The following is a 24315-nucleotide window of genomic DNA, read 5'->3' as shown; positions in this document are numbered from 1 at the left end:
TGTTTGTACTTTTGACACAGTTTGGCACTCCTGGAGCTTGAAACAAAAGCATTTTGCTTTAACATCTGCTAATATGTGTACGTGACAAACAAACTTTTTTTGACACGACATTATATAGTATTTATAAAGTGCTTATGTCCCAAAGAAAACAAACTCATTCTTCAAGTCAATCAGTGCCATATATAGTCTAATAGGTCACTGTATTTCAGGTGCCTGCATCTATAAAGAAGCTATACAGTGACTGATAATGTATATGCTATGGCCTAAATGACATATTTCTTGGATACAGAGTACAGACAGACAGTAAAGATGGGGGTGATGCATGTAAACCAGGAAAGTTAAAGAGGGTAGCCTATATTTAATTGGGAATGGCACGATACAAATGTCCTTGAAGAGAAGATAATAGAAAAGATACAAATAAATACGAAAAAATCATGCATTCGTCATTCCAAGAAGGGTGGATGTATTATCTGCAAACCAGCAGAGCAGACATGGCTTTTAGCTAGAGTATAGCTAATGATGAAATAGCTATATTTTCTGAATTGTGGCTACATTAGAGTTAATAAACGGAAATGGTATAATTTCAAGCAAGATAGAGAGGCAATTTAAAAAGATTTCTCTCCTCTGTTCATCTTGTGTGATGTCATCAGTGGTAGAACTGTTGTAATTGACTATGTGGGAGTTGATCATTTCGTGCCCTGGTGTAGCCTCCCGTGCTCGAAAGTAGAAGGGAGTAGCATCTTTAACCGAGGCGATCGTGGCTCCCGCGGCCGCGATCGAGTACCGCCAAGCCGGATATCTCACGCCGGAAAATATGGAGGCTGTGGCCGACGAGCTGCGGGCCGGCTCTCAGATTCCTGTTACTATCGATCAAATAGTTAACGATACACTAGTGGTTACGCTAACCTATCAAGAAAGGAGCTACATGGGGATATTACTCGATTGCAACAAAAAGTAAGTATATTTTTTTCGAATAATTTGATACATTTATCACAACGTAATTATCTAGCTAACGTTAGCTGGCTAAACTAGCAAGGTAGCTACATGGGCCTTCATACAAAAGACTCCAAGGGGGTTTAGCTAGCTAGTTAGCCAGCAAACGTTAACTATCTGTTTTGCTCACTTTTACAGCCAACATATATTAATAGCATATAAACACTTGTATCATTACTATGAAACTTGGATAAAGCCAAAAAACCCGTGAAAGTAACATGGGATGGGCATTTCAAGAACAATTATGTTTACGTGGGTACCACAGACAGGGGTTAGTTAAACATATATTTGTGGGTACCTTCATACCTCATTGTTAGCTTAGCTATCAAGCTAGTTTACTGTTGTCTAGATTTAGACTGGCTACAATGTATCCAACTATGGCAGGCCTTGCTGAAACACCCTTTCTCATATTACACTTTTGTATATGCATTCTTATAATTCATCGATCTACCTACATCATGTTTTAATAGCTAGGCCTGTGTAAGGTGATGGGCATCACACCATTAATAATTTAGACGACTTCTGGTGCTTTTACTGTAGGCCTAGGTTGAAACTCACAAAGTCATAGAATTATACCCTTTTATAATGATACAATTAAGTATATCTTTTTTTATAAGTGATTCACCTGAAACTCAAAATAAGAGATTATACTGCTTTTAAAGATGGCACTCGTTGAGTTACCAAGGAGGTTACAGACACCAGTAAAACTAGGCTATAAGCCTACTTTGTGCTTGACAAAGGGTGAACTAGTGTAGACAATGTTAGCTAGAAATCACATTTAGGCCTATGTATAGGGTGTTAACAATGGGTAGCCTAAGGTATAACATTTTCTATGAATGATTGGTATTAATATGGGGCATGCAGTGTGTCACACCAGGACTCTAGTCACATGTTCTGGCGTTGTGTTGCGCTAGTACAGTGCAGTGAGTGCACCTTTTATATTTTACTGGGTTTATTTGTTTTTCCTGTCAGTAGGCCTACATGTTCATGTGATCGATCACTCCAAATGCCCTGAGATTCACCTTCCCCGGTGGCTTTAACAAAGAACAGTGGTTTGGCATACAGGCCTATTTTGCCTTGTCGTGTCAAAATGTGAGTTCTTCTTCCGTTTCAGGTTCATAAAAATGCATTTCCCTTCATTGTGTCTCTAGTTTCCATGTCGGCGACTTTTTTAGCAGGATCTCTTTATTTGGTTATGATGTATACAAGATTAAATGGCAAGTGTTTGAGTCATGGCCGGTTAACCGCTATGACCTTGTACACAGCCTAGGCCAGGACTCTACCTCCTGTGTCAATCATTGCGACGGCTGAGATTTTGTTGCTCAATAAGGGCCTTTTTAAAGGTCTCCCCCAAAGCACAGGAAACAGGCCTCGCTGAGCCGCTTTATTGAAAGGTGCCAATAGCTGCTCATGGGGAAACGCCTTTCGGGCTTCCTAAATGTGCTTTAATTAATATTCTCATAACATACAAGCTCCCAGCAGACACTGATATGAAAACAAGGGAATCCCCTGGCTCTCTTGGTCCCGAGTGATTCATGGGATTGTTTTTGTTCAGTCAGATGGAGTGGAGGGGGGCTCCTGGGTTTCCTGTAGTCTCTTTGTCTGCTGTCTCTGACAGCAGAATACAGCCATGTTGTTGCTGCTGTCAGCTACCTTTCAAAGGGCTCCTTCGAGAATCCCGGCTTGGACGCGTTACATCTGCAGGTCCACTGGAATGGAAAGGAACATGTGAATTTACAGGAAAAAAACACACTCCAGCTCCTTCAGTTTGTAGCACACAGCTGGAGGGCAGGCTATAGGCTAGCTAGACAACGACCTGCTTGCTTGCTGTCTCCCAACCCCCAATCCAGTAGAAAGTGCAATGTTCTAACAAAGGAAAATATTTTTTGGTGTTGCCTTTTTTATAGTATTGGAAGTAATTGGGATATGAACTACACTGATTAGGAAAATGGAAGTGGGTTTTGTAAATTAGCTTGTTCACAGCAATAACATCTGTTGTAAAGTAGCAATTAGCATCTGTTGTCTGATTTGTGTCTTCTGTACAAACTGAAGTGTTGCAACCATAAGGGCTTTCATAAGTGCTCCGACAGGGTCAAAGGAGTGCATCTGTTGCGCATAGATTCGGTTGAGTTAATGTTCTTGAACAGGAACTCGGTGAGGAGTTGACATTCCTGCTTTATTTCACAATGTGAATGTTGAGTGCAAACAATTTGACTTCATCATGATTGGATGCAAACACTCAGAAGCTACAAAACATACTAAAGTATTTATTTTCACTGTTTTCTTATAGGACTGGGCTTTTCTGCCTACCAGATGTCACAGCAAAGCCAGTGAAATGCCCTGCATTCAAACCTGGTTGTGAAATCCCTGACGTCCCGACAGAGGAGACAGCTACTAAACCTCCCAGCCAGGCTTCACATCATAGACCAAAGGATGAAAACACACTCCCTGAAAATGATCCACCAGGTGCCCATCTCCCTGCCCCTCTGCCCACACCAGTGCCTGCCGGGCAGGCTCCATACCCTCCTTATTTTGAAGGTGCTCCCTTCCCTCCGCCCATATGGGTCCGCCACAGCTATGGTCAATGGGTACCTCAGCCACCACCGCGAACAATCAAGAGGAAGAAGAGGCGGACCCGAGAGCCCGGGCAGATGACCATGAGCACCATCAGGCTCCGCCCCCGGCAGGTGTTGTGCGAGAAGTGTAAGAACACGCTGAACAGTGACAAAGACAGTAAAGACGGGATGCCCACCACCAAGACGTCTAGGAAAGAGAACGCGCCATACAGCGACGAGGGGTCCATCAAGTTGGCCAGGAAAGAGGACGCAGACGCCACCAAGGATAGCAACAAGAGACGGGAGAATGGCCCCACTGGCTACGACGGCAAGCGGCTCCGGAAGGACAAAAGGGATGACGATCCAAAGTTCCCTGCAATAGACATCATTCCCCACAGCCCAGTCATCAAGATTTCGTACAGCACTCCACAAGCCAAGGTTGAGGTCATGAAGATCCCAGCTCGGGTCCACGGCTCCGTCAAGCCCTTCTGCCCCAAGCAGCTGATGCAGAACGGCCTGAGAGACCACCAGGGCAAAGTGCCTGAGCCCACCACCCTAACCCAGACTCAGGAGCAGCGCCACATCCTGGACGCCACCAGGACGGGCCTGACCGTGTCCATTCCCAAACTCAAACTCCCCAGGCCCCTAACGGCTGGCCTGGACCTCCCCTCCCCACAGATCCGCGTGACGACTCTGGGGGACGGAGAGGACAGCCTGACGGTGTACGAGGCGGAGCTGGTAGAGGGGTCGAGGAAGAAAGGCCCCAGGATGCCAGTCCCTGGTCCCCTGTCCCACTCGGAGGACTCTGAGGAGAAGACTCCCATGGAGCTGTGGTCGGGGAGCTCTGGAGAGGAGGCCGACCGAGGCCACAGTGACCTCACGCTGCTCATCAACTTCCGCAAGAAGAAGGCGGACTCCTCCAGCCTGTCCGTGTGCAGCACCGATAGCCTGGACGAATCAAAATCCTTCACCTCAGACGGCACGCCCCCGGAGCTGTGCGACCTGGCTCCCGGAGAGCACATCTCCTCCGTGTCTTCCTCGTCGCTCTCGCGAGACGACAGCAAGACTGTGCCGCCACTCACCGTGCGCCTGCACACGCGCAGCATGACCAAGTGTGTGACGGAGGAGGGCCATGCGGTGGCCGTGGGAGACGTGGTGTGGGGGAAGATCCATGGGTTCCCCTGGTGGCCGGCGAGGGTGCTCAGCATCAGCGGCAGCCGCAAAGAGGAGTCCGTTAACTGCGAAGCCCAGTGGCCAGAGGCTAAGGTGGCCTGGTTTGGCTCACCCACTACCTCCCAGCTCTCCGTTGCCAAACTCTCTCCCTTCCGGGAGTTTTTCAGGTCGCGGTTCAACCGCAAGAAGAAAGGGATGTACCGACGAGCCATTGTGGAAGCTGCCAAGGCCGTGGGCCACATGAGCCCCGAGATCACCTCTTTACTCACCTCTCACTGCGAAACGTAGGTGAGTCCACAACACAATTTGAGTTTGTTCACTAAATACACAGTAGTCCGGTACCTTGGATTAATGCTACATGCTGGGCAATGGTTTGGGCTCTGAGCTCATTCAAATCTTCACGCAGAATACATCCTCTCTTGTGAATGCCTAAACTAAGTTGTAGCTCACCTTGCCCTTGTATGGTAAAATAATCTTAATTGTATGATTTTGGTTGACTGAACCCAGGGACTTATGATTTGGTCTCAGTCTGCCTAGCAATAGTTGTCATAAAACATTAGGCCTGATCATATAGATCGAAAGCACAAGCCCTTGTTCCCTTGGTATTCTTTTGTTGATAGGTCTGTGGAATCAGACCCCATGTAGCCAAGCACCAGGCCGTTCACCTACACCTAGGTTAAATATTGTCTTAGGGTGATATGAAACTGCCAGACAGCTCCCAGGGCCACTGTTTGCTGTGGTGAAGGCCCAGTAGCCATGTGAAGGTACACCTGTACTGAACTATGTTCATAATGCACACCAGACTCTGTTGAGAATGCCATTCTTTCTCTAACTCATAAATAGTTTTGCCATGTCAGCTGTCCAGAGATCTGGCTGTAAAGTGTCTGAAATACATTGTTCATTACTTGAGCAGTGGTGTAAAGTACTTAAAAAATACTTAAGTAGTTTTTTGGGGTATCTGTACTTTACTTTACTATTAATATTTTTGACTATTCCACTACATTCCAAAAGAAAACAAGGTACTTTTTACTCCTTACATTTTCGACACCCAAAAGTACTCGTTACATTTTGAATGCTTAGCAGGACACTGCCTCTGTTCTGGACGGACTCACTAAACACCACTGCTTCATTTGTAAATTATGTCTGTGAGTGTTGGAGCGTGCCCCTGGCTATCGAAAATACATTTGAAAAAAACAAGAAAATCGAGACTGGTTTGCTTAATATAAGGATATGATTTATACTTTTACTTTTGATACTTAAGTACATTTAATACCAAATACTTTTACTCAAGTAGTATTTTACTTGGTGGCTTTTACTTGAGTCATTCTCTTTTAAGGTATCTTTACTTTTACTCAAGTATGAAAATTGGGCGCTTTTTCCACCGCTGCTCGAGAGTGACTTCTGAAAGGGTTCAGTTAGAAATGTTCCATATCTTGAATGGTCAAGTGAGAATCCATCTTTTCTGTAAACATGCATAACTCTTCCAGTGCAAAGTCTAGGCCTGTAGTTAGAATGTCCCTCCATTGGAAACCATACTGCCATTATTTGCCTAATCATTATTTGCTCTCTCTCCCATCTGTCTCCCTCTCTGTAGAGTCTGAAGACTGAAGAATAGTCTCCTTTCAAAGGCTTCGCGGAAATCTGACTCCCCAGGAGAGAAAGGAAGCGTGTGCAGTTGCTAGGGTCACTATTTATACAGCGCTCCCCCCTCCCCTCCCACATGGCTGGAGGAAAATGGCCACCCAGGTGGAGTGTTGTTGACTGGATAAGGGAGCTAGAAATGCCAGTTTGAGGCATCTCATGGACTACAAGGAACAATTCTTCAATCATTTTTATTTTTTAACCATATCAGTAGAAACTGAATAGCAACACACTACAAATCAGAATGTATTTATTATCTGTAACCATTTTATTATCCATAACGATTTAAGTTTACCTTTCTACAACTCCATACTGCTGCTTTTGTGAACGTCCTCTCGACCGATTGGTCGTGAAGTGGTTCAACGACAACCAGTCAGAGGGCCTCGTCAGGTCTGCTGAACAGACCCAGTGCCATCCTCATTGGAAGCCCACCCACTTTTTTTCCCGAACAGACCAGGAAATGTATATCTGCATTTCTGGTGAAAAGTCTTACGCTAAGTTTTTTACTTTCCAAATATGAGAATGTGAACCTGTTCCATCTAGAGATAGTACTGTAGTTTCTTCTATTATACAGTGATTCATCCTTGTAGCCTTCTTCAGCAGTGCTAGTTGGATATGTCGACGTAATGTTATTTATACTTTTTTCAAATTTGTCTCTTCCATTTTGGTTTGAATACCTCTAGAAGTGTGGTATGTATTGGTCGTTGTTGAGAGATCCCAAAGTTCATTTCTACTCACTTTCATTATTTAATGTGTCATGTAAAGAAAAAGCACTTTATCTGTACCTTGGTGGCCTGCTGTAAGCTCATTGTCCTTTCACTAACTGGAGTTACAGCACTGCCAGGCAGCGGGAGTTCATATCCCGGTTGACTATCCATGGCTTTGGAGAATAGTTTTTTTAATTTAAGTTTTGGGACACCAGAGATTGAACCTTTTCAGGGGTGGTTGTGTACACTGTATTCTTGCATTTTTGTCTCGGGTGTGTATTTGTACATTCTTTCAACTCACCCCAGTTCCATCAAATGTTTCCACTAGAGAAAATTGTCAAATGTCAAACCCTATCCGTCAATTAAAGCTTTATATTCACCTGAAAATGCAGTAAGAATACTGTGAATTCAACTCTTTGAGTGTGCTGGTGAAGGGCGGGGGAGATGGGTGGCTACTCTATGTTCGATACTGGTTGCAGATTGCAGTCCGGAGAGGGAGAGACTGCAGGATCAACCTTTATTGACCTTGGAGTTGAAAGCAGCACTGTTGGAAAGTAGGGGGAAGGGAGGGACCGCAGGAACCATGGGTTGTTCAGTAGGCACTAAACAGAAGAAAATGGGCAAGGACTACCTGGACTTGTCCAATAGAAATAGCTTATTTTAGTTTTCTGTTGCAAGCCCTAATGAACACTACCCAGAGCTCCTGTTGCATTTGTGTTCCATTTTGAGTCCCTTTGGTTTTGATTGACTCTTTAGGAAGAATGGGGAAGGAGAGTGCCTAGCTCCCCCTTTCACCTGGTTTATGATTAAGATGGAAGCAGATGTCAGGAAATTCCTGTATTTGATGAGCTACATGGCTGTCTGCTGTGGCCCACATTGGTCAATGTTATTGGCTATTTTCTGTTTATTATTTTTTTTACATGTACATAAAATAAAATATACAGGCAATACGTGCGCTGGCTGGTTTGTGTATATTTCAATGTACTTCTATTAATTTTGACTAACTTGATGTAGTTTAGCTCTCACCTGTGTGTCAGCACCACTACTGTGATACAAGTCTGGTCCAGCCAGGTTTACCTTTATGTAACTTTATGCAACCATTCACCACCTCACTTAACTCAGTTAAGTGAAGCACTGTCTGTTACCTAGTGTAACTCAACTACTCGTCCTCCTCTAGCCGCACTGGTCATATGATAGCCATCCTCTCCTTATTATCACAGTGATTTGCTACCAGCTGACTTTGTAAATGGTGGAACTGTTCAACTCTCTTGCATTTTCATGATTTTCAGTAGAAAACTAACTGCTAATCGAATTGAAATCTGAACTCTCATCCACCCGAAAAAAGAAAAAAAAGTCAAACTTTACCTCGCTGCCCCCAATTTAACCCCCCGCTTACATTCACTGAGTTGATATTAGCGTGTTGCTCTACTCCCCCCAGCCTCCTGGATGGCTCTCATTCATTTGAAGTCATGTCAGTGTTGATTTATTTGACCCCTGCCTGCTGTGCGTTGGGCGTTCATGAGCCGCCAGAACAGCTTCAATGCGCCTTGGCATAGATTCTACATGTGTCTAGAACACTATTGGAGGGATGTGACACCATTCTTCCATGAGAAAGTCCATAATTTGGTGTTTTGTTGTTGGTGGTGGAAAACACTGAGGCGCCACTCCAGATTCTCCCAAATGTGTTAAACTGGGTTGAGATCTGGTGACAGACAGTCATGGCATATGGTTTACATCGTTTTCATGCTCATCAAACAATTGAACACTCGTGCCCTGTGGATAGAAATTATTCATTATAGGTTGAAGGTGATCACTCAAAATGGCTGTGTATTGGTGTTACTTGCCCCCTAAGGGGTTGAGTGGCCCTACAGTACCAGTCCACAAAGTTTGGACACACCTACTCATTCAAGGGTTTTTCTTTATTTTGACTATTTTCTACATTGTAAAATAATAGCGAAGACATCACAACTATGAAATAACACATGGAATCATGTACCGTAGTAACCGAAAAAGTGTTAAATCAGAATGTATTTTATATTTGAGATTCTTCAAAGTAGCCACCCTTTGCCTTCATGACAGCTTTGCACCCTCTTGGCATTCTATCAACCAGCTTCATGAGGTAGTCACTTGGAATGCATTTAAATTAACAGGTGTGCCATGTAAAAAGGGAATTTGTAGAATTTCTTTCCTTAATGCCTTTGAACCAATAATTTGTATTGTGACAAGGTAAGGGTGGTATACAGAAGAAGGCCTATTTGGTAAAAGACTAAGTCCATATTATGGCAAGAACAACTCAAATAAGCAAAGAGAAACGACAGTCCATCATTATTTTAAGACATGAAGGTCAGTCAATCCGTAAAATTTCAAGAACTTTGAAAGTTGCACATATACAAAAGTGCAGTCGCAAAAAACATAATGCGCTATGATGAAACTGGCAGAAGACCAAGAGTTACCTCTGCTGCAGAGGATAAGTTTATTAGAGTTACCAGTCTCATTAATTGCAGCCCAAATAAATGCTTCACAGAGTTAAAGTACCAGACACATCTCAACATCAACTGTTCAGAGGAGATTGCGTGAATCAGGCCTAATCAAATACTACTAAAAGACACCAATAATAAGAAGAGACTTGCTTGGGCCAAGAAACACGAGCAATGGACATTAGACCGGTGGAAATCTGTCCGGTCTGAAGAGTCCAAATTGGAGATTTTTGGTTCCAACCGCCGTGTCTTTGCGAGACGCAGAGTAGGTGAACAGATGATCTCTGCATGTGTAGTTCCCACCGTGAAGCATGGAGGAGGAGGTGTGATGGTGTGTGGGTGCTTTGCTGGTGACACTGTCGATGATTTATTTAGAATTCAGGGCACACTTAACAAGCATGGCTACCACAGCATTCTGCAGCGATACGCCATCCCATCTGGTTTGCTCTTAGTGGGACAATGACCCAACACACCAGCAGGCTGTGTATGGGATATTCAACCAAGAAGGAGAGTGATGGAGTGCTGCATCAAATGACCTGGCCTCCACAATCACTCGACCTCAACCCAATTGAGATGGTTTGGGATGAGTTGGACCACAGTGTGAACGAAAAGCTGCCAACAAGTGCTCAGCATGTGGGAACTCCTTCAAGCCTGTTGGAAAAGCATTCCAGGTGATGCTGGTTGAGAGAATGACAAGAGTGTGCAAAGCTGTCATTAAAGCAAAGGGTGACTACTTTGAAGAATCTAAAATCGATTTTGATTTGTTTAACCCTTTTTTGGTTGCTACATGATTCCATGTGTGTTATTTCACAGTTTTGATGTCTTCACTATTATTCTACAATGTAGAAAAAAATAAAAATAAATATAGAAAAACCCTTGAATGAGTTGGTGTGTCTAAACCTTTGACTGGTACTGTAAATCATGCCAAGGAAATGCACCCCACACCATATCCGAGCTGCCAGAATCCTCATTTACACATTTTACATTTACATTTTTGTCATTTTAGACTTGCCTAGTTAAAGGTTAAATAAAATAAATAACGTTAGCAGACGCTCTTATACAGAGGGACTTACAGTCATGAGTGCATACATTTTTCATACTCGTGTTTCCATTATTTTGGCAGTTACCTGTATGTCATTATTGCATAACCAGGAGGACAGCAGCACGCCGGCCAATCCAGTGTTAGGTAACCCCCCTCCCATCTCCAAATCAGATCATCTTACCAGGAACTTCAGAAAGCTCAGCTCAGCCCACCCCTCCCATACCCCTGGCTCCTCTCAAACTACTGAACTGCTTTTCTCACTGTTGCCAGAGATGTCATAGCTCTCATTCCAAGCCGTTTCCTTTGGCCCTAAACTTGTCCAAATATGATGCTGACCATCATGCTCAGAGCTGCGCTTGGCTCAGTGTTTGTTTCCTAGCATCCATTCTACCCCCAGACCCCATTCAAACGCAAGTGAGGGGAAGGAATGCAGGCTTGCAGCATTTTCGAAACCCTGCGGTGAGAGAGAGTGTGGTTGTACTATTGGTTCCAAGAATCTGTATCTTTATACTAGGTTGCGCACAGAGGGCCACACAACTTAAACAAAGAGACAGTATTAGGAGCCTTGCATAATGATGGTAATGGGGAAAGGAGAAAAGGTATGTTCCACAGATAGTGATGTCCAGTGAAGTGTAGCCTACATTCGTCACAATCTCCCTAGCAGCCTACATTCCTGCTTCGATTTACTTTAGTGCAGAGGCCATTTTGTAACAAGCACCAAAGATTTTCTGTTACATTGACAATATAGTCAAGTGACCGCTCTAACAATGGAAATACATGTACTCAAAGATATAGAGAAGGCGGGAGGAGGCGTGATCAGGTGGGACCATTCTAGCCAATGGACGGGTAGATACGCGTGTGAACAACAGGCTATAGAGATATATCGAGGACTCATATTTATATCTGTGCAATTATAGTGTCTGTGAAAGCATGGTCAGCGCCATTGAGGCTATCTCCATTTTAAAGTTGAACCTTTTCTTCTTAATTGGCTGATTACTCCCAACTCATAGGAATCCCCACCCAGTTGACTACTTTAAAATGGTGAACGGCAATGTCCATGCTAAAATGGGTTATAGCCATGATGAGTCCTACATCTCTGAAAACAGGCACAACTACAATCGTTTTTTGTTGCAAAGTTGCTGAAATGCCATGTGCGTCCACTTATATCAATCAATCAAATGTATTTATAAAGCCCTTCTTACATCAGCTGATGTCACAAAATGCTTTACAGAAACCCAGCCTAAAACCCCAAACAGCAAGCAATGCAGGTGTAGAAGCACGGTGGCTAGAAAAAACTCTCCAGAAAGGCCAGAACCTAGGAAGAAACCTAGAGAGGAACCAGGCTATGAGGGGTGGCCAGTCCTCTTCTGGCTGTGCCGGGTGGGGATTATAACAGAACATGGCCAAGATGTTCAAATGTTCATAGATGACCAACAGGGTCAAATAATAATCATCACAGTGGTTGTCGAGGGTGCAACAGGTCAGCACCTCAGGAGTAAATGTCAGTTGGCTTTTCATAGCCGATCATTCAGAGTATCTCTACTGCTCCTGCTGTCTCTAGAGAGTGGAAAACAGCAGGTCTGGGACAGGTAGCACGTCCGGTGAACAGGTCAGGGTTTCATAGCCACAGGCAGAACAGTTGAAACTGGAGCAGCAGCACAGCCAGGTGGACTGGGGACAGCAAGGAGTCATCAGGCCAGGTAGTCCTGAGGCATGTCCTATGGCCCAGAAAGAAAGAGAGAAAGAGAGAGAGAGAATTAGAGAGAGCATACTTAAATTCACACAGGACACCAGATAAGACAGGAGAAATACTCCAGATATAACAGACTGACCCTAGCCCCCCGACACAAACTACTGCAGCATAAATACTGGAGGCTGAGACAGGAGGGGTCAGGAGACACCGTGGCCCCATCCAACGATACCCCCGGACAGGGCCAAACAGGCAGGATATAACCCCACCCACTTTGCCAAAGCCCCCACACCACTAGAGGGATATCTTCAACCACCAACTTACCATCCTGAGACAAGGCCGAGTATAGCCCACAAAGATCTCCGCCACAGCACAACCCAAGGGGGGCGCCACCCCGGACAGGAAGATCCCGTCAGTGACTCAACCCACTCAAGTGACGCACCCCTCCTAGGGACGGCATGGAAGAGCACTAGTAAGCCAGTGACTCAGCCCCTGTAATAGGGTTAGAGGCAGAGAATCCCTCTTGCTTTGCTTCTTCCTCTCTGACAGCATTCATGTAGAAAGGTGAGGGGAAACAGGGTAATTGTGATTAAATCAGAGAAGCCTGGTGGGAGGAGCTATAGGAGGACAGATTCATTGTAATGGCTTAAATGGAATGGTTTCAAACACATCAAACACATGGAAACAATGTGTTTGACTCCGTTCCATTGATTCCATTCCAGTAAAATGAGCCCATCCTCCTATAGCTCCTCCCACTTGCCTCCACTGGTTTAAATCTACAGCTCCTTCTGGTCCTGCATGTCCCAACCAGTCCCCTATAGCAGGGAAACAAGCGCCATCAAGGTTAACCGCTGTTGATATAAAAACACACATGCTCACACAAGCGCACTCTGCTTCTTATTAATCCCCATACATTCTGACATTGAATTAAGGGCTCGTTCACATGTGCTATCAACGGCCACACATACATAAAGCCCACTCACATCCCAAGTACTGTATCTCATGTACTACCACTTAATAGGAGCATGTATGCAAGTAAGCACACATACACACATATGTATACTATACAGTGCCTTCAGAAAGTATTCACACCCCTGTACTTTTTACACATTTTGTTGTGTTACAAAGTGGGATTAAAATTGATTTAATTGTAATATTTGGTCAACGATCTACATAACATACTCTAATGTCATAGTGGGGGAAAACATCTAACGAAAAGTATTCAACCCCCTGAGTTAATACATCACCTTTGACAGCAATTACAGCAGTGAGTCTTTCTGGGTAAGTCTCTAAGAGCTTTCCACACCTGGATTGTGCAACATTTGCACATTATTATGTTCAAAAATCTTTAAGCTCTGTCAAATTGGTTGTTGATCATTGATAGACAACCATTTCCAGGTCTTGCCATATATTTTCAAGCAGATTTCAGTTAAAACTGTAACTTGGCCACTCTGGAACATTCACAGTCTTCTTGGTAAACAACTCCAGTGTAGATTTGGACTCGTGTTTTACGTTATTGTCTTGCTGAAAGGTGAATTCATCTCCCAGTGTCTGGTAGAAAGCAGACTGAAACAGATTTTCCTCTACGATTTTCCCTGTGCTTAGCTCCATTCCATTCCATTTTTTATTCTGAAAAACTCCCCAGTCCTTAACGATTACAAGCGTACCCATAACATGATGCAGCCACCACTATGTTTGAAAATATGGAGAGTGGTACTCAGTAAGGTGTTGTATCTAATTTGCCCCATACATAACACTTAGTATTCAGGACAAAAAGTTAATTGCTTTGCCACATTTGCCTTGTTGAAAACAGGCTGTACAGGCCTCCTTTTCATTCTGTCAGTTAGGTTAGTATTATGGAATAACTACAATGTTGTTGACCCATCCTATCACAGCCATTAAACTGTAACTGTTTTAAAGTCACCATTGGCCTCATGGTGAAATCCCTGAGTGGTTTCCTTCCTCTCCGGCAACTGAGTTGGGAAGGTCGCGTGTATCTTTGTAACGACTGGGTGTATTGAATACTTATTGACTCAAGACATTTCAGCTTTTCATTTTTTTTTACATTTGTAAAAAATAAAAATAAAACATAATTGCACTTTGACTTTATGGGGTATTGTGTGTAGGCCAGTGACAAAAAAAACGAAATGTAATCCATTTTAAATTCAACCTGTAACACAACAAAATGTGGAGCAGAATATCTTTTAATACCACACAAATTACCGAAGTTACAGGCTAAGTATGGACAGAGAGATAGGCGTATGTGTTCATTTGATCATATTTCTCCAATGCCAAATCAGTGTCTTGTTTGCAAATAATTTAATCTGAGACATCATTGGGAATATGTACTTTCAAAAGTTAGGCCTACCTTTCCACCCCAGACATAATAGGTCTTCTGACAAGGGGTGTGCTTTTTGCCATTTTCTTTAATAAAAAGTAGGCCTATGGTATACCCTCTCATACTCCCTCAATTCGAGTCTTGGTTTTAATTTAACAGCCCTTCACTGACAAAGAGGTAGGCTATTTAAAGAATGCATTGTGGGTGGAAGAATTTACAGAAAAATCTGTGGATATATCAGACTATAGCCTAATTTCATCTGTCAAACAGGTAGGCCTACCTCATTTCTTAAAAGAAATAAGCTCAACACAAAGACCTCTTGTTAGTAAACTCTAACTAAAATTAGTTTGCCTGCTCTAAATTCCCTACTTTCAGCACCATAAGCTGTCCATTTCTGATTGATTGTGCTGCTGCTTCAAATTTCAGCACCACAATGTAAATTACTCGAATCAGGCGTATTGTGAGGTCAATAACTCTGATAAATAGGCCTACATCATGGGCCAGAAACATATTGTTTTTAATGAAATAAATTATAGTAGGCTAGTAGCAAGCTATAAAAGTTGGCCTCCAGTCCTCATCTTCACGCTCTTTTTCTCAAACTGAACATAACATAGGCTGTAGGCTAGTCCACACGCAAGACAGTGAATTGTTTTGGACTAGGCCTAATCTAAATGTATTTTAAGAAGAAGCCTTTGACTCTCCTCCTGAACTGCCTCTGTAGGCTTAGACAGCACAGCCATTGGTTAGGCAGCACACAAAAGTTCAGCAAGGGCCCGATCCCGATTTAAGAATTTATGCCTGTCCTTTTCAGTCATGTCACGCGCTCTGCAGGTGTGGCTACCTTGTGCGCTCGGAATAAATGTCATTCAACTGCTGAAAACCCTCCCACTTGCTGGCCAACATATTTTCTCGTGGAGTTTTCATTCAATGGGGTTTTCAGTACATTTATCTTAAGCCATCCCTTTAAATATGGTTAACCTTTAATTAGAATTTTGTCCACATACTGAATAAAATACATCCAGAAAACAGGGTCAGAATATAGAGATCAATTAAAGAAAGCCATATATGCATATTTGGCTCCGTTTCAGCACCAACTGGTAGATTAAAAAATACTCTGATTTTGTAGATTTTTTAGGCACATTTTGGGGTTTGGCCAGACAAAATTGATTCACTATCTAATGGATTTTCCCCCCAGAAAAGTGAGGCGAGTGAACGAAAAAAACTAACAAATAATTACAAACTTAAGTGGATAAGGAATAATGCATTTGTTACAATGTTGTTAAGACCATGAGAAATTAAACCCAATAGGAAGTATAACTTGTGACAGTTTCTTTATTCCTGATTTTTTAAAAAAAGCTTCACAAGACACCATAACTAAAGTTGGTCGTGTGCAGTAGATCACCTACTGGATGTCAACAAACATTGGCGATTCAACATGTAGAATTGTCTGGAAATGAAAATGATGGCCAGTGTTCTGTTGTCCGAGGCAATAGTACAATCACCTGCTGCTTTTTACTGTTCAACAGCGCGACCTGTTCTTTATTTGTTGTTTATTCTGGTCTCTAGGGTGTTCATTTATTTGTAAGATTTATTGGAGCTCTCATAATGAACTGCTTTCCTTCTTGCTTACACACTGGGCACATTGGCCTGACATGCTGGAATTGTTGTTTGAGCCTCACCACCTCTTCCCCCTCAAGAACATCTGGACATCCACAATGGACACGCACATCTGGGAATGACACTGTGATTGCTGGGTAATACTGCGTCTCCACTTGCATTCCGCAGGTTAGCCCCTTGAAAGCAACTATCGGCTCGTGATATGGGATTGTCTTCTTGGAAAAGCTCTGAACCACATGTAAAAATGTTCTCACCCCTAATGCGTTGGACTGCTTTCTGTTCTTCTTTAGACAGCTTGCTATTGGCATACAAGCACCTTGGTTTCTCACATTCAACACAGTTGATGGTTGCACTCACCTTTGCACTGACCATGGCAGCACTCCTCTTTACATTTTCTATATTTGGTGTCAGAGGAGGCCTATCCTTGTCAGTGGTGTCCAAGCTGTACACATCATATGTCTGGTATTCACGTCTCTCTGCTGTAAATGTTGAATTGGGCACAAACCTTAATTTCTTAAAATTGTTCTTCTGGCAAGCGTGGAGGATTCATTAAGCAGTACAAGCATGGATCTTCTCCCTTGCATTTCTTGATCTGTACCATCTATTGTGACATCTCGGAATGTACTGTTCCTTGTCAAGGTCTTTTCTGCTGAGGTCATGCATCATGTCAACTTCTGGATCAATGATGTTGAATTGTTGTGCAATATTGGCAATTTCTTCCTGTGTTGCAGGCTAATGTACTTCTATGGGTGTTCCTTTCCACTTCAGACGCTCAAACCGGCCACTCACGAGAGCTGCAACAGGATGGAAACTCTTTTAAAAGCCTCTTTCAGTGCTGGTTGTTTGGTGGCTGTTTCATGTAGGCTTGTCATTGTGCTATACTTCTTCACACGCTTCTCATTTGATTCTTCCATCTTCTCCCTTGCCAGGGCTGTTCCCTGAAGCCCCAGGCCGGGCGCAGTGCATGCTGACAGTCACCAGGTGTACGGTGTTTCCTCTGACACATTGGTGCGGCTGGCTTCTAGGTTAAGTGGGCATTGTGTCAAGAAGCAGTGCGGCTTGGTTGGGTTGTGTTTCAGAGGACGCACGGCTCTCGACCTTCGCTTCTCCCGAGTCCGTATGGGAGTTGCAGCGATGAAACAAGACTAACTACCAATTGGATACCATGAAATTGTATTTTTTTTTATAAAAAAATTATTTGTTGAGAGAGACATCTTTACTGTACTGTAGTTCTCTCCTCTGAGGATGCTGAGATTTTCAACTGTGTGTCGAAGGGGTCTGGATTGCTGGAAAACCTTGACAGTGACATGAACTTTCCAATCATAGATATGAACTAGTTGGAGATGCTGGGATCACATGACAGAAGGTACAAGTCCACTGATGTGGTAATCATGGTCGGCAGCTGCTAGAACTGGCCCACTCACAGGAGCAATGCTGGGATGTCTGCCTCTGTTACAGGTCCCTATAGGCTGGCCAGGTTCTCCGACAGGGATGATTGCCTTATCCACACATAACATTTCACAGTCCTTCTGCCACATGCAGGCAAACTGTTTAATGTAGTTCCACTGTACTGCAACAAACTGAGTCTTGATGTCCCTTTCTTATCACCTGAGACTGGACCATGAACTTGAGGTCAAACATTCCTCTGTACTGGAGAGCAGACATGGACCATGGATTCTTGGGTGTAAACTGCAGTCTCAGCCACTGTATTGATGGGATTTTAGTTTCTGGTGGAAGCCGGTTTTCCACTATGTCATGCAAGTCATCAACTGATATAGCAAAAGGTAAGTACAAGTACTCCCCATGTCTGCGATAGTTGACCTAAGCTGTGTAGTCGTTAAAATACTTCTGTACTTCATCCCAAAAGGGCTGGAATGAGGATTGCCGTTTGCCATTCAGCTTCCTTAAATCCATGATCAGTTCTGGGTCATCACCATCAAGGAGGAACAAGGATACTCTCTCATCAAGTAGGCCCTGTTCATCATCGTTCGCTGAACTCTTGTCATCTGTCAGAAACCGATACATTTCTCTCAGAAAGTAGATGTTCACTTTGGCAGTATGTGCGTATTTGTTCAGGAATGCTTTTTTCATTTCTCTAGTGTGGTATGTTGGTATTTCTTTTCTCAGTGTGGAGATGACAGACGCTTATCTGGTCTCATGAACGCCATTGCTTTGTGAGGATACCTTCCATATGAATGTCAGAGCACCTACACTACCGTTCAAAAGTTTGGGGTCACTTAGAAATGTCCTTGTTGGAGCCTCCCGTGTGGCGCAGTGGTCTAAGGCACTGCATCGCAGTGCTAGCTGTGCCACCAGAGACTCTGGGTTCGAGCTCTGTCGCAGCCGGCCGCGACCGGGTGGTCCATGGGGCGACGCACAATTGGCCTAGCGTCGTCCGGGTTAGGGAGGGTTTGGCCGGTAGGGATATCCTTGTCTCATCGCACACTAGTGACTCCTGTGGCGGGCCGGGTGCAGTGCACGCTGACCAGGTCGCTAGGTGTACGGTGTTTTCTCCGACACATTGGTGCGGCTGGCTTCCGGGTTGGATGCGCGCTGTGTTAAGAAGCAGTGCGGCCTGGTTGGGTTGTTTTTCTGTGGATGTATGGCTCTTGACCTTCGTCTCTCTCGAGCCCTTACGGGAGTTGTAGCGATGAGACAAGACAGTAACTACTAACAATTGGATACCATAAAAAGGGGGTGAAAAAAAAGAAATGTCCTAATTTTTTTAAGAAAAGCAATACTTTTGTGCATTAAAGTAACATCAAATTGATCAGAAATACAGTGTAGACATTGTTATTGTTGTATATGACTATTGTAGCTGGAAACGGCAGATTTTTTATGGAATATCTACATAGGCGTACAGAGGCCCATTGTCAGCAACCATCACTCCTGTGTTCCAATGGCACGTTGTGTTAGCTAATCCAAGTTTATCATTTTAAAAAGGCTAATTGATCATTAGAAAACCCTTTTGCAATTATGTTAGTCCAGCTGAAAACTGTTGTCCTGATTAAAGAAACAATAAAACTGGCCTTCTATAGACTAGTTTAGTATCTGGAGCATCAGCATTTGTGGGTTCGATTACAGGCTCAAAATGGCCAGAAACAAAGAACTTTCTTCTGAAACTCGTCAGTATATTCTTGTTCTGAGAAATGGAGGCTATTCCATGATACTAATTTAGTTAAGTTACCTTACCTTTCTTGGGAACAGGAACACTGGTGGCCATCTTGAAGCATGTGGGGACAACCAATAAGAGTCGTGTCCGTGGCTTTCAGACGAATAGAGGAGTTCATAGGCTTTCCCAGGTGGTCCGTGCTATTTGGGATCCTTGGGATGTCCCTACCCCTATCAAGTATAAATGTAAAATGGTTAAGTTTAGTGTTAGTTTAGGGTTCAGGGTAAGGACGTCCCAAGGAATACAGATAGCAGTGACCGTTCATAGAGTGAGAGACTGGCACGGTATTTGACACAGACATTCATAGGCTAGAGTAGGCTAGCAATAACGTAATTTGATGTGCTGGTATTATTTATTAAATGGATGAATTAAATTGTAAATGAAAATATACACACGTGGTGCTATAGGATATATACATATTTTGCATTGTAATGCAATACCCCTACATGCCATTGTACTATAGGATATATACAGTTGAAGTCGGAAGTTTACATACACTTAGGTTGGAGTCATTAAAAGTTGTTTTTCAACCACTCCACAAATTTCTTGTTAACAAACTATAGTTTTGGCATGTCAGTTAGGACATCTACTTTGTGCATAACACAAGTAATTTTTCCAACAATTGTTGACAGGCAGATTATTTCACTTATAATTCACTGTATCACAATTCCAGGGGGTCAGAGGTTTACATACACTAAGTTGTCTGTGTCATTAAACAGCTTGGAAAATTCCAGAAAATTATGTCATGGCTTTAGAAGCTTCTGAGGGGCTAATTGACATAATTTGAGTCAATTGGAGGTGTACCTGTGGATGTATTTCAAGACCTACTCTCAAACTCAGTGCCTCTTTGCTTGACATTATGGGAAAATCAAAAAAACTCAGCCTTGACCTCAGAAAGAAAATTGTAGGCCTCCACAAGTCTGGTTCATCCTTGGGAGCAATTTCCAAATGCCTGAAGGTACCACAGTCATCTGTACAAACAATAGTACGCAAGTATAAACGCCATGGGACCATGCAGCCGTCATACCGCTCAGGAAGGAGACGCGTTCTGTCTCCTAGAGATGAACGTACTTTGGTGCGAAAAGTGCAAATCAATCCCAGAACAACACCAAAGGACCCTGTGAAGATGCTGGAGGAAACAGGTAGAAAAGTATCTATATCCACAGTTAAACGAGTCCTATATCGACATAACCTGAAAGGCCGCTCAGCAAGGAAGAAGCCACTGCTCCAAAACCACCATAAAAACGCCAGACTACGGTTTTCAACTGCACATGGGGACAAAGATGGTACTTTTTGGAGAAATGTCCTCTGGTCTGATGAAACAAAAATAGAACTGTTTGGCCATAATGACCATCGTTATATTGGAGGGAAAAGGGTGAGGCTTGCAAGCCGAAGAACACCGGCCCAACCGTGAAGCACAGGGGTGGCAGGATCATGTTGTGGGGGTGCTTTGCTGCAGGAGGGACTGGTGCACTTCACAAAATAGATGGCATCACGAGGGAGGGTAATTATGTGGATATATTGAAGCAACATCTCAAGACATCAGTCAGGAAGTTAAAGCTTGGTCGCAAATGGGTCTTCCAAAAGGACAATGACCCCAAGCATACTTCCAAAGTTGTGGCGAAATGGCTTAAGGACAACAAAGTCAAGGTATTGGAGTAGCCATCACAAAGCCCTGACCTCAATCCTATAGAATATTTGTGGGCAGAACTGAAAAAACGTGTGTGAGCAAGGAGGCCTACAAACCTGACTCAGGTACACCAGCTCTGTCAGGAGGAATGGGCCAGAATTCGTCCAAACGTTCTGTACTTTTTTCCAACAATGTTTTAAATCAAATTTGTTTTATATTCTATGAACAAAGGCTCAGTTTACTTTAGGTAATATATGTAAATATGTGATGTCACAAGAAAATGTGTTAGATTTAATATTTGTGCGAAAATGTAGCTTGGCTAAGCACTAGTCAACTCTAGTCAATGCCAGCTTACATGTTAGTGGTTCATAATGTAATGGTTGTAGCATTGTTTCACATAGGCGTCCAATAATTTTGAGTTTTTTCCCAAAATTGACACTGATAGTACAGTGAGTTATATACAATGTGAATGTGTAGATGTAAGGTGATTCCAAGTTTGGATGATCGGACCAACATGACTGCCATGGGCAAGTCCCTTGACGGGTACCAGGAATGGTGGGAGGACAATCTGAAGGTAATTATCTTTGCACACAACAGCAGCGTCCAGGCCTCTAGAGTATTCACCCTATCACCTGCTGTACTAACTGGAGCTGCAGCTGTTTACTAAGGTAAACAATGCAATTGTATATAAAATTATTGCCTATACTGTAGTATATACAATTTGTGACTGATTTAGTGTTTTTCTATTGCTATTTTTGTATAACGTACTTGAGATCACTGATACTCCACCTGATGTGGGGCGGCAGGGTAGCCTAGTGGTTAGAGCGTTGGACTAGTAACCGAAAGGTTGCAAGTTCAAATCCCCGAGCTGACAAGGTACAAATCTGTCGTTCTGCCCCTGAACTGGCAGTTAACCCACTGTTCCTAGGCCGTCATTGAAAATAAGAATTTGTTCTTAACTGACTTGCCTAGTTAAATAAAGGTAAAATAAAAAATGTGGTGGAAGTTGTCGAACCAGATCAGAATGCCTTTGAGGACCACCATCAGGCACAGACTGAGAAGGATGTGAAGGTTTTTGACCAGGTTGAAATTATTGTCTGCTGTACATTTATTTTCTGGCCTTCCAAGAGATATAAGAGATGCATTTGTAATAATATGAAATACAATTTAATTTATTTATATTATCAATCAAGTTGAGACTAAACATGGACAAGGCGCAAGAGAAACAGAAGGAGAGCCACCGAAGGAAAATCAAGGAAAATCAAAGTGCTTCGACATCCGGGCGAATGACTTGGCTTGGAAGAAGGACGAAAGGAAGGCAAGACCTGGGAAAGCTTGGTGCTCTTTTGCTCCTAGCTTGGGTCTCCATCCGTTAAGGTGAATATAAAAATCTCAGATGATAACTATTTGCATTTGCCGCCTCGTGATGCTGTCAGCAGTACCAACACTGGCCCAGGGGTTTCTCCAAATAGTCAATCTCATGGTTAACCCACTGGGTCACGTTAAATAACCACCGCTTCCAGGTAGGTCGTGTGAAGGTGCATGATTTCAGTAGTCATAACACCACCCTGGAGTCTCTCTCACCACTCATCTCTCTATCTTTTCCAGGAAACAAACCTTACCTCCCTTATCAACTCCACTGACATAGAACATCCGACAAGCTAAGAAAGAGCAAGAAAACGATCATACTGGGCACATAAAGTGAGATGCACAGATTAGCTAAAAACAAAGAGGGCAGCAGCTCCTGGACTTCGCAGTTTCCCTCTTCGGGTCCACCTTCCAAGACTGACTACCTATTGAAAACAAGTGACAGGCAGAACCTCCCATCCACACAGCACCCACCTCCTCTCTGTTCCACACTACAGAATTCAGTATTTTAGTCTGATTGCCATGTGAGTGTACAAAAAAATCTGAAAGTAAATCGACACACTTGTACCCCAAAAATATCAACGTTTATGTATTTAAATCTAAAATATTGCCAGATTGGTTATCACAGCTGTTTTATAAAGGTGTTCAGTATTGTAAATTGTAACGTATCCCTTGATGATATTTGTAAGTTAAACATGATTAATTGTTGTATCATGTACAATAGATATATACACTGCTCAAAAAAATAAAGGGAACACTTAAACAACACAATGTAACTCCAAGTCAATCACACTTCTGTGAAATCAAACTGTCCACTTAGGAAGCAACACTGATTGACAATAAATTTCACATGCTGTTGTGCAAATTGAATAGACAAAAGGTGGAAATGATAGGCAATTAGCAAGACACCCCCAATAAAGGAGTGATTCTGCAGGTGGTGACCACAGACCACTTCTCAATTCCTATGCTTCCTGGCTGATGTTTTGGTCACTTTTGAATGCTGGCGGTGCTTTCACTCTAGTGGTAGCATGAGACGGAGTCTACAACCCACACAAGTGGCTCAGGTAGTGCAGCTCATCCAGGATGGCACATCACTGCGAGCTGTGGCAAGAAGGTTTACTGTGTCTGTCAGCGTAGTGTCCAGAGCATGGAGGCGCTACCAGGAGACAGGCCAGTACATCAGGAGACGTGGAGGAGGCCGTAGGAGGGCAACAACCCAGCAGCAGGACCGCTACCTCCACCTTTGTGCAAGGAGGAGCACTGCCAGAGCCCAGCAAAATGACCTCCAGCAGGCCACAAATGTGCATAGGCCGTTTGGACTCTTGCGCATCAACTTGAGAAAGCATCAAGGTAGAGCGGACAATGCATTATAAACAAAGCGCCGCATATATTGCCCAAAAAATAACACATCTGCTATTTTTTTTGCAGGGTGTGGAGAAAAGGCAGGGCATCCGTTAAACAGCAATTCAACTTTGAACGACCTTAGGAATGTTTGTATGAATAAAAAATTAAAATACATTAAAAAAATATATTGGTTTGGAGAGCCAATTATTTAATGGATTGAACTTGAATATGACAACTTTCAAAATGAATCAAACCAATAGTTTTTTCCCCTCATCAATCTACACACAATACCCCAACATTTTAGAAATGTTTGCAAATATCACATTTAAATAAGTATTCAGATGCTGTACTCAGTACTTTGTTGAAGCACCTTTGGCAGCGATTACAGCCTCGCGTCTTCTTGGGTATGATGCTACAAGCTTGGCACACCTGTATTTGGGGGGCTCCCTAGTGGCGCAGTGGTCTAAGGCATTATATCTCAGTGCTAGAGGCGTCACTACAGACCCTGGTTTGATTCCAGGCTGTATCACAACCGGCAGTGATTGGGAGTCCCATAGGGCGGCGCGCA

The 24315-nt window shown here is 43.3% G+C and overlaps 1 protein-coding gene across 2 annotated transcripts; it reads left to right on the top strand.

Moving 5' to 3' along the window:
- Positions 1-307: 307 nt before the first annotated feature.
- LOC139570712 (PWWP domain-containing protein 2B-like) lies at positions 308-8019 on the top strand. 2 transcript variants are annotated; one of them, XM_071392845.1, is made up of 3 exons: positions 308-954; positions 3284-5005; positions 6316-8019. In XM_071392845.1, the coding sequence occupies exons 1-3, from the start codon at positions 815-817 to the stop codon at positions 6320-6322; spliced, it is 1869 nt and encodes a 622-aa protein (XP_071248946.1). In that variant the 5' UTR covers positions 308-814; the 3' UTR covers positions 6323-8019. The 2 variants fall into 2 exon arrangements, with proteins under 2 accessions (XP_071248946.1, XP_071248947.1); XM_071392846.1 differs by having other exon boundaries at positions 3284-5009.
- Positions 8020-24315: the final 16296 nt, after the last annotated feature.

The sequence above is a fragment of the Salvelinus alpinus genome, chromosome 3, assembly GCF_045679555.1.
Source record: "Salvelinus alpinus chromosome 3, SLU_Salpinus.1, whole genome shotgun sequence".
Taxonomy (NCBI): domain Eukaryota; kingdom Metazoa; phylum Chordata; class Actinopteri; order Salmoniformes; family Salmonidae; genus Salvelinus; species Salvelinus alpinus.
The sequence above is the reverse complement of the archived record's forward strand: the minus strand, read 5'-3'. Positions and strand labels throughout refer to the sequence as shown.

Excerpts from the sequence above, each read along its gene's own strand:
- LOC139570712 (XM_071392845.1), top strand. The coding sequence starts at position 815 with ATGGAGGCTGTGGCCGACGAGCTGCGGGCCGGCTCTCAGATTCCTGTT. Across the intron at positions 955-3,283 it reads TTACTCGATTGCAACAAAAA|GACTGGGCTTTTCTGCCTAC; the intron begins GTAAGTATATTT and ends GTTTTCTTATAG.